The 9,274-nt window shown below is 29.5% G+C and overlaps 1 protein-coding gene across 5 annotated transcripts in view; it reads right to left on the bottom strand.

The window, feature by feature from the left end:
• LOC132950987 (protein furry) overlaps positions 1 to 9,065 on the bottom strand; it is a 114,899-nt gene extending 105,834 nt beyond the window's left edge. For 3 of the 5 annotated variants that reach the window (XM_061022631.1, XM_061022635.1, XM_061022633.1), the window contains exons 1-19: positions 8,568 to 9,065; positions 8,335 to 8,472; positions 7,899 to 8,277; positions 7,564 to 7,743; positions 6,820 to 7,027; positions 6,612 to 6,749; positions 6,300 to 6,534; positions 6,036 to 6,214; positions 5,720 to 5,944; positions 5,477 to 5,620; positions 4,844 to 5,072; positions 4,473 to 4,775; positions 4,207 to 4,386; positions 3,928 to 4,132; positions 3,522 to 3,860; positions 3,301 to 3,450; positions 3,056 to 3,219; positions 2,288 to 2,708; positions 23 to 207 (exon numbers count right to left, since the gene is read on the bottom strand). In XM_061022631.1, the coding sequence (XP_060878614.1) occupies positions 23 to 207; positions 2,288 to 2,708; positions 3,056 to 3,219; positions 3,301 to 3,450; positions 3,522 to 3,860; positions 3,928 to 4,132; positions 4,207 to 4,386; positions 4,473 to 4,775; positions 4,844 to 5,072; positions 5,477 to 5,620; positions 5,720 to 5,944; positions 6,036 to 6,214; positions 6,300 to 6,534; positions 6,612 to 6,749; positions 6,820 to 7,027; positions 7,564 to 7,743; positions 7,899 to 8,277; positions 8,335 to 8,472; positions 8,568 to 8,628 (4,063 nt within the window). In that variant the 5' untranslated portion in view covers positions 8,629 to 9,065. The remainder of the gene's footprint in view (positions 1 to 22; positions 208 to 2,287; positions 2,709 to 3,055; positions 3,220 to 3,300; positions 3,451 to 3,521; positions 3,861 to 3,927; positions 4,133 to 4,206; positions 4,387 to 4,472; positions 4,776 to 4,843; positions 5,073 to 5,476; positions 5,621 to 5,719; positions 5,945 to 6,035; positions 6,215 to 6,299; positions 6,535 to 6,611; positions 6,750 to 6,819; positions 7,028 to 7,563; positions 7,744 to 7,898; positions 8,278 to 8,334; positions 8,473 to 8,567) is intronic. The other 2 variants (XM_061022632.1, XM_061022634.1) reach the window with 2 other exon arrangements.
• Between the last annotated feature and the right edge of the window lie 209 nt (positions 9,066 to 9,274).

The raw sequence follows: 9,274 nt of genomic DNA, 5'->3' as shown, positions 1-9,274 counted from the left end.
CAATATTAAATATAGTACTCACGTGCAGTAACGGGAGATTCGGAAGGTAAAATTGGTGGTAAAAGTTCAACACATCCAGAACCAAAAAACCTCTTATCTAATACTTGTAATAACTGCAAAGCAGTATCTCGTACAGAAGATCGAGGACAACCGGTGTTCATGAGTGTAACGTTAATAATTGCCGTATAATGATCACATGGATATTCCCTAAACAAAATATTGATTTTTATTTTTTATATTATTTATTTGATATGGACGGGGTAAACTCGAAATCTACTATACAGCAGAGAAACTTCCTGGGTTTATATTTGATTAAGTTTATACTTTGTACTTTTAAATGGATAATACATACAATTTAAGATTTTTTTAGGGCATACGTAAGCATACACATCAATATATCATTGTTTTTAGTTTTTAGATTTGGTTATTAGATCCACAGGAAAAATTCTACCAAACCAGCTTATTACAATTCCTATTAAACATTTAAATTTAATAAGTATTGCAAATGTGGTTCTGAAATTTTTGTATTTGAAAATTCAAAGATAATTTTTGGATGGTGGTAATGTGGTACAGATGACCAGATATTAAAAAGTTTCATATATAGCTCCATACTGAGTATCAACCGTATTAATGTATCAAACATATTTAATAAAATGTTGTCTACAGGCTACATCTTACTGCGTATAGTGTGTATATACTAAATACATATAAAAAAGATTTATAAGAACAATTGTTTTTTGGCTATATTAAAAATATAAAACTTACTACTAAAAAAAAAGGTGGGTAAGTGGATGTCGCTTTGCTATACAGTAGGTTACAAATGGGTCACTGTAATGGATGGTGTTAAATTTGAATTCAATGATATAATATCATAGTATAAGAAAAATGATTCTGAGCGAAAACAGCCAGTCAGCCTATGATATTACCAAGTATATTTGATGATATTATTGTGAGTAAAGTAATTTATGTATAACCTATTTACGTGGAGCCTTGTTTTCAATTTTCAATCCTTAGCTATAAAAATTAAACATTTTATACATTTTTAACTACAAAATAATTATTACATTTTAAATTTGAACTTTAAAAAATTGTGCCTATGTATTTTCAATATTTTTTAACTGCTATTGTCACAATATATCAGGAGCCTTGCATTAAATTTTCACGCTTTTCTACCCAACAAATAAAAGTTTAATGATATTTATAGAAAAAAAAAACTAAAAAAATTGAAAACAGACAATGTCCGTAAACAGCTCAAAAAGTGTCAAATTATTTTCAAAATTGTATGGTGTATAGAAAATGCTAATATAAGTATTCAGTAAAATTTTCATGTATCTACAGTTATTCGTTTTTGAATAACAACAAAATAGCAAACTCGTTACATGAAAAATCGAGTGAATATCAAATGTTGTAAAAATATGAATTTCAAACGCTCATAAAAATTTAATTTGATTTGCTTGTAGAAATTTTTTTTTGATAAAGGTAGACAAACTTATGAGTAATCTTGTATTAAATTTTCAAATCTTAGATTTAAAAAGACAAATTTTTATGAATTCTCAACTCAAAATAGTGTGCTAATTTTCGTGATTTTTCTGTATTTTGTCAAGATTTGAACTTTAAATGCTTATAAATAAAAACTGTGACTAAGGATTTTTAATTTTTTTCATCTGTCTTTGAAACAATAACCTAGGAGCCTTCTATTTTTAAGCTTTAATAACCCAACAAATAAAATTTGATTGATATTTATAGAAAAAAAAACTAAAATGGAAACCGATAATGTCCGTAAACAGCTCAAAATAAGTCAAAATATTTGGAAAATGTTATGGTGTATAGAAAATGCTTATATAAACATTCAGTCAATATTTCATGTACCTACGATCATTTGTTTTAGAGTTGCACCAAAAACCAAAATCGATTTTCTCAAAAACAGATTTTGCGTGGAAATTCCCGTTTTTCCTTAATTTTTCTTTTGCGTTTCACGTCACTTTTGAAAACTACTGTGAAATTTTTAGTTTTGACCCCCCCCCCCCCCTCCCAAGTACCAACTAGATTCACTTTCCTATCAGAAAAATTACTGTTGAAGAAAATCCAAGCATTTTTACTGTCCTAAAAGGTGATAACAGAAACAAAAAAAAAAATACACATCATTGTAAATTCAATACATTCATCGCTTCGCTCAGAATCTTAAATAATACTTATATCAACCAAATAGTTATAATATAATAATTAACATTTCTGGGCTATTCTTTATTTTGGTAATATTTTATATTTATACTATAATTTGACTTACCTAGTGCTGAATATCACTCCAAGTGCATGGAAGCATGCATCTGCTACAGGTGGCACAGCTGTATAACACCTATCTACGACCCAGTCTAGAAGTGCACCCATATCAGGATTACAGTCTAACAGCAAAACAACTGTTTCTAAGGCTAATTGATGAACTCGTTTGTCAGGGTGTGCTAGTAAAACATCTATCCAAGTATATAAGGATCCATCAGGTTCAGCCAAAGTATGATTGAAACATGGCCCACATGTAAGGACTGCACAAGCTGCTTGCAAAGATGCCATTTGCAAATCATCTTTAATTAAATCTATGGTCAACAAACTTGTTGAAATAGCAGATGACGCCCAATGTTCAGCCCAATTACAAAAGAGAGTAAATACATTTTGGCGTAATTCTCGTTTTAATAATGTACGATATGTTTCAACTAAAAAAAAAAGAATTGTTAATAATTTCGTTTGTGTTTTAAATTATAATTATATTTGTGTGTTCAAATCTCGGTCACGGGCAGCATTCTCCAAGCAGACATCTGTCTGGAAAGAGAGGCAGCCGACCGGGCATGGCAGAAACCTACAGGTACCCAATCGAAAATCTGCCTAACAAACACACACGTGTAAAAAAAAAACCTACCGTTCCGACCCCTATTACATAACCCTACAAACAAGCTAATGGCCTGTCGTCGAGCTTAAAAAATAATAATAGATAACAACTATAAGAAAAAAACTAAACTAAAATCTTTAAATATCTTACAAACCAATAAAATTGAATACTTACGTTCAAAACTTTTTATCATCTTCATAACAAATCTACAAAAATAAAGTTTAATTTCTCGAAGACTATCTTTTTCTGATTCCAATTCAAGACAGATTCTAGCTCCATCAACATATTCTTCAATTGTTGGGTGTAATGAACATGTATCTCTATCAAGAACAAATGAACTGAAAAAAAAAAACAATTAAATACTATTCAATATTTACTCAACAACTGTATCTATATACTAGATGTTACACAGTATTTACCTGCACCCAAATGTTCCATATCCTGCAATAAGTTCAAAAACCTTAACTAACTGTAAACGCAATGCATCTCTTCGTCTACGTCGTCTCATATTTTCTTGTTTTCTATCCACAGCTTCTTTTATATAAGGAATTAATTCTTCCATAAGATCTCTATTTAAAAAAAAATAATAAGTATGTATTAACTGAACAGATCTAATTACCTCTATTGTTTATTTTTTTACTTTAATGCTTCAGGATTTATTGTTCCCATTGCATATATAGCAGCATCTCGAACATCAGCTACTTCACATCTTAGCAATGGTGCAATTAATTTATACAATGCTGTTGGCGAAACACTTTTGCTATCATTTCGTTCGCCAATTGCTAAACTATCTGGTGAAGAACTTAAGCTTAAATCGGGTGAAGCACATCGTATAACTGGATTTGGAGCAAGAGGTACGACTCGCATAGCAAACATTGTATAATATCGCCACAGAGTCAAATATTGATCACGTTCGGTTAAAGGTTTCTTTGGTGGAGCTGAGCTCCGTAATAATGAAGCTCTATTATCACTAACTGGTCTATAGAAATAAAATAACAATAGATTAATACAAAAATGATAACAAAAAGTATTATAAACTAACTTACGTGGGGTCAATTACAGTGAAAAGATTATGAACTCTAGAAAATACTAATAGCCAAGCCTGAGCAGTAACAGAAGGACATTGCTTTATCAGAACATTTTGAGACAAAATACCAAAAAGTATTGTTCCCCAAGGATCACTATTTCCAGTTCCACCTAATAAGCTTAAAGATGAAGCAGTTTTAGCAGAATTAATATCATCTTGAATTCCTAAAAAATTTTATACTTAATATTCATAAAAAAAAAACTTAAAATTAAAAAATAATCATAGAATATTAATTTACCTGCTGTCCATATAGGAGCATTACGATCAACAATCCATTGCAAATCAATTGAATTTGCTGCAGATGCAGTCATTGCTGCTAATTTTTCTGCTGAAGGCAACATAGGAAGACATCTTTCAATTAATTGAGGACAAGCCTTATCAATAACATCAATAACTGGCAGTATGTCTTTAATATTATCTAAACCAAAATAAATTAAAATATATTATAATTTTTTTTTAATTTACAGTTACTATGAACTATGAAGTATTTCTAAAAATGCTAACCTAATATCTTCACTAGACATTTTATTTCACGGAGTATATGTGCTGATAAACGGCGGGGGCATGGTCGACAATTGCATAACATCACTAATGCCAAAGCTTCAGCTTGAGAAAAATCAACTTTTTTTGATTTTTGCTGGTTATTAATTAAATCAACTTTTTTATTTTTTTCTGTTTGATTTTTAATCAATCCTGGTGTAATACTATTTTTCCAACAAGTTAATAGTTGCAATAACATACGTAAGCCATTGTCAACTAATTGTGGGAATGTGTCTTGCACATCACGTGCCAAAAATTGTGTGAAACCTTAAATGTAAATTTTAGATATTTAATATAATTTAATATTTTATACTTTAACCACTTTATATGCTTACTAGTAATAACTTCATGACGCCATTCAGGGAAATCAATAATCAAAGTTTGAAGACTCTGATATGCTAAAGCACGGAGTTCTTCATCCATGTGCACTGTTAAGCGAGACAACATATCTACTAGTTCAGCACCAGTCATAGTCTCAGGTATTAAACGTGGAACAGCCGCAACACACGTTCGAAATAGATCAATACGTGGCTTTCTTTCACCAGTTATCATCTCATCAGGTTCCTTATAAAATATACAATTAGTTAATCTATGAAGTTTAAACTCATGTAAACTATCTAAATTTTAAAACATATTATGTTGAATAATAGTATAAAAAAATTAAAAAAATATATAGTCCATTGAATATCATATCCCTACATTTCGTTGTTGTTAATCTTGAAGAAGAAAGAAAATGTTATGCCTTCTATTACTGATTAGTGATTTGTAGTTATTATTTTTAGTACTAAGTTAAATTATTCTATATTGTATCTAATACAGTATGAAATATGGTTTAAGAAATTCTGAGTTATAGTCAGTAAATCTTCACACTAATGTAAAAATAAATTCCTCATTATAGTTATTTATTTTTTTTTTGGGTAGTTTAACAGATAGAAAATCAATATCTAAATTTAAAAATTCAAAAATACTTTGTTCATATTTTGTGTGCTAGTCATCATCAAAGGTCTGCCATAGTGGGTATCTAATGCTCTTAAAATTTCAACAAACACTCGACGCACATTTGGAAAGTAAGAATGAATACCAATGTTTCTAGCTGTATCCTCAGTTAGCATCTATATTTAAATTAAACAAATAGTTTTATTAAGTATCATTAATATTGATTGATGATAGAACTATTTTAGTATTATAAAATAATGGCATAATTTACATACCTTATTCAAAAAAGTTTTTTTTACTCGGAGTGTACTCCCTGATGGCAATACTCCTGATGTACCTGGCATTGGTGGTTCACCTTCTTTTTGTTCAAGACTATCTGCCACAACGAGAAAAGCTCTGAGACCAATACTCATTCGTTCTGGGGTAAGTATTAATTTAATTGGTCGTCCTACACTTAGCAAATCATATACTATTTCACGCATAGCAAAGTCTAATCGTTCCTGGAATAATAATATACAGAAATAAATAGATATATAATGGGAATAATTTATTCAAATAACTAAAACAACAAAAATAATTACTAAAATTTACCTGAGCAATAAATTGTATAATTTTAACAAATATATTTAAAGGTGTATCACGTGGTACAACAGCTTTGGATCCTTTAGGGAATAACGAATGAACAATACTTTGTAAACGAGATTGAGTGGCAGAGTTACTTTCACATTTTATTCTCACCATGTATACCCATAGCAAACGATAAAGGGCCTCTGAAATTAAAATACCAGAATAACATTATGTATAAATTAATAATTAAATATTTAAATTTGCAACTGATTTTTAAATTTTAATTACCTAAAGCAACTCTTGACATGTTTGTATCTCTATTTTTCAAATTTGATAAGCACATTGCCAAAAAGTAATGCCAATTTTGTAAGAAAAAAATCTTTTGGCTAACACAAAGCAAACAAGTTACTAATGGAAACAATGATAGTCTATGTTTTGATTTAGTACACATATCTAAAGTTGTTGAATAAAGTGATTCCACAAAATTCTTCAAACAAGGAACATTTACTTCATTTTTAACAATCTAAGATAAGAAAAATATGTAATTACCTCGAATCATAAAAAGAACAAAAAAAATCGAAACATTAAAATAAACCTTACGCCAGCCATAGGTAATAAAATTTCAACAAATAATCCTGCCATTGAATGTTTAATATCTTTATCTTTGACTTCAAGAAAATACTGAGCACATTCTTGCATAAATTGAAAAGAAGCCTCAAAATCTTCAATAGGAACCATCTGTTAATTAAAACATAATATTACTTAGATTTATAAAACAAACAAATATATTTATATAAAATTTAGATACCTTAATTCTAAAAAATTTCATTCCCATTAACAATGAGATAATAGCCTGTATGACATGCGGTGATGGTTCTTTAGCTCTTAGTTCCTTTAACTCAGCCATAAATCGTTTTCTAACGGATAAAAATCTTGATTGAGCCAAAACTCCTAATACTTCTGCATACAAATCAGCCACCATGTGTATATTTGGTGCATTAGGACAGTTTTGTGCCCTATAAATCAGTAATAATAATTTAATTAACACATTTAGATTTGGTTTCAATAATGCAATACTAAAAGGATAAAATTAATAATTAAAAATAATTCTGAACCCTGTTAAAACTGCAGTTACTCAGGGGCGGCTCCAGTGACATGGTTAGGGGGGAGGGGTGGCAAGTTAATTTTCAGAAAATTTCAATGATTTTTTTGTATTTTTGTTTTTTACAGTATAAAATTATTTAGAAATAAGGTTGGGTTGAGTGGCCCCTAGAGCTCCCCTTACAGTTACTGAGATTTATTTTTAACTTCAATCAGTTATTTAGAAAATTTCTCCTTTAAAGGACCAATTATAGACTCAATTTTCAATTGCTAAAAGTGTATGAAATTTTAGGAATTTTCTATTTAAAAAATATTACATGGTGAAAAATATATGTCTAGAATCGCTCTGAATCTAAATAATTTAATTTTATTGTTGGTGTTTAAATAAGATTTATATTAATAAGTCTGGATAGTTCCAAGTGTATTAGAAATTATTATGCAGTTTACATACCCTTCACGATATTTAAAATGTTTGAAGCATAAATTCTCAATATAAGTGACTAGATCTTCATGCCCTGGATGAAATGGTAATTGTTTTAATACTTCTATTAATGCTAAGCAAAATATAAACTCCACTGCCAGATCTTTTCGCTCTCCCATTACTTCTACTTCCTTCGTGTCAATAATATCACTGAAATAAAATATATTAGGTAAGTATAGTCTTTTTCAAACAATATCATATTTATTCAATATACAATGCATATAAATTAATATGTGTCACACTATAATATAAATATATAATTAAGTTATGAGGTTCAATAAATTCAATGTAAACATTCATCATACTTTTTGCCTTTAAGTTCAATTTTCTTTGAATCTGTAGCATTGATGTCTAGTATGCCAATTTGTCGATCATACCAAGCAAAAAGAGCTTTCAGTATAGAAGGCAAACAATGTTCAGCCACTGAACCAAATGCAATCAATAACTGATCAAATTGTGCATCTTCACCACGTTGCAAAATCTTCATTAATGGTTTTTCTGGCTCGATCATTACCTCCTCCATTTTTCGCTCAGCCTGTACTGTGAAGTCTGCAAACAATGTACGCATCACATACTCTCCTGGCTTGATGTCTGTGTCTACATTTGGGAATGGTGAACGTTCTTTGTGAGCTCCCCATGGTAATACTGTTATTACACTTTGCCGTTGACTTTCTGCAATATGCACTAAACATTAAATGAAATACAAAAATAGTAAAAAGCACAATGAATAGCACACTTTACCAGGGGTAATAGTTAGAGTAGAATCAGTCATAGTGTTAGAATTTGATTGGGTGGTTTGAAAAGGATCAAGTTTAGGTGTGGATGTCCCAGAATCAATTTCACTTTGAAACTCAACATTAGCAAGCATGACGGTTTGATCTTTAAAATTATAATTAACATGGTCAATAAATTATTTTTAATTGTTTGAATTAAATAAAACAATGAAAAACAATGAATGTAAAAATTGTTAATACCACAATTAATTTGTTCCCGATTGTTTGTATCTATATTGATATCCACATTCTGTTCCTCCATCACAAATACAATATCTTAAAGAATTCGTCTAATTTAGTAATTCAAATCATGTCTATGATTCTACTAAGATATTTCCTATATATTACGTTCATTTATAATCGAAAGTTGATGGTTAATTATTTTTTTCATTTAAAAGTTAAAACTAGTCAATGAAAAAATAAGTACCTAATACTTTAGTCAGTACTCAGTACTTAGTCACTTCGATTTTCGACACATTTAGTAATTTAGTGCATGATTAATTTATTTCAATCATGATTTAATCCGTCACAGCCTCAGTGTACGGATCTAAGCACAGAACAATAAGTTTATTGTATAAATCCACTATTAAAGATCTGAGCAGATTAAGTAGTCACGATCACGGATCAAGTAGGTCTGAACACTGAAGTGCGAGGAACATAAATATTAAATTATAAAACATTAAATAGGTATAAATTGAACTGAACTCTATATTATATTATTATCTATTAAATAATATTTAATAAATATATTATAAGTGATAACATATTATCATACACGGATATATTGGTGTTATCATATCCGTGGACCCCTAACCATGGACCCTGTAATCATGTCTTGGTATTGATGTTTGGTTTTAACCATTTTTTACTGACAATTGTTGGCTACACTGAAATCTTTCTCCTCTTAA

The sequence above is a fragment of the Metopolophium dirhodum genome, chromosome 8, assembly GCF_019925205.1.
Source record: "Metopolophium dirhodum isolate CAU chromosome 8, ASM1992520v1, whole genome shotgun sequence".
Lineage (NCBI taxonomy): Eukaryota > Metazoa > Arthropoda > Insecta > Hemiptera > Aphididae > Metopolophium > Metopolophium dirhodum.
This window is presented reverse-complemented; position numbering and strand designations above follow the sequence as displayed.